At 57.7% G+C, this 945-nt stretch overlaps 1 protein-coding gene across 1 annotated transcript in view; it reads left to right on the top strand.

The window, feature by feature from the left end:
* The window catches only part of RALBP1 (ralA binding protein 1), an 11,578-nt gene that overhangs the window by 10,381 nt on the left and 252 nt on the right, over positions 1-945 (top strand). Inside the window, exons 9-10 of the mRNA XM_010144018.1 lie at positions 490-613; positions 828-918. Coding sequence (XP_010142320.1) covers positions 490-613; positions 828-918 — 215 coding nt within the window. The remainder of the gene's footprint in view (positions 1-489; positions 614-827; positions 919-945) is intronic.

The following is a 945-nucleotide window of genomic DNA, read 5'->3' as shown; positions in this document are numbered from 1 at the left end:
TGGCCAGAGCCTGGCGCAGTCTGCCCCGAGAGGTGGGAGCAGCCCCATGGCTGGCCCCATGGCAGGTCAGGTTGGCCCTTGGGGCTCTGAGCCCCCTGCTCTGGGTGCAGATGTCCCTGCTCCCTGCAGGGGCTTGGACTGGGGGAGCTTGGAAGGTCCCTTCCACCCAAACCAGTCTGTGATTCTAAAAGCTCACCCTAGGGACATGACATGTAAAAGCCACCTCTTTTTATTGACATATCAGCAACTTCAGACCTTCCAGGGCATTTTCTGTTAGTAACTAACACGGGAATCGCGGTCTAAAGGAAACCTGACCCTGTGCACCAGACCAGCCCCTGCGGAGCGCACTGGGTTATCACCAGGCGCCGCTGTGAAGGGCGGCTCTTTCTCAAGCCGCTGCAGGCGAAGCGGTGTCCGTTACTCGTCCTGCTGCCTCAGCTCTGGCAGGCCCCGGCAGGGTTAAACTTGAGCGTGTCGTTCCTCTTTCAGTCGCCAGCAGCACGGCCGAAGCGAAACCGAGGAATATTCTTCTGAGAGTGAAAGTGAGAGCGAAGATGAGGAGGAGCTGCAGGTCATCCTGGAGGATCTGCAGAGGCAGAATGAGGAGCTGGAGGTAAGGTGTGAGGCCCAGTATTAACTGGTTACTTGACCAAGGCTGGGCAGCAGGGTTTGCTCAGGTGCAAACACGCGGTTTTAGAGCAATTTTGCCCAAAACCTGCATTTTTATGTCACTGCTGGGCTAAGCCTGGGCTAAGAGCAAACACCCCCGCCGGCTACAGCCCTCCTGTGTCCGGAGGAGCCTTGACGTTTGTTTTTGTCGTTAAAAGATAAAGAACAACCACCTGAACCAGGCAATTCACGAGGAGCGGGAGGCCATCATCGAGCTGCGGGTGCAGCTCCGGCTGCTGCAGCGAGCCAAGTCGGGGCAGCAGGCGCAGGGAGAGG

This window comes from Buceros rhinoceros, unplaced genomic scaffold (genome assembly GCF_000710305.1).
Source record: "Buceros rhinoceros silvestris isolate BGI_N320 unplaced genomic scaffold, ASM71030v1 scaffold7259, whole genome shotgun sequence".
Classification (NCBI taxonomy): domain Eukaryota; kingdom Metazoa; phylum Chordata; class Aves; order Bucerotiformes; family Bucerotidae; genus Buceros; species Buceros rhinoceros.
The sequence above is the reverse complement of the archived record's forward strand: the minus strand, read 5'-3'. Positions and strand labels throughout refer to the sequence as shown.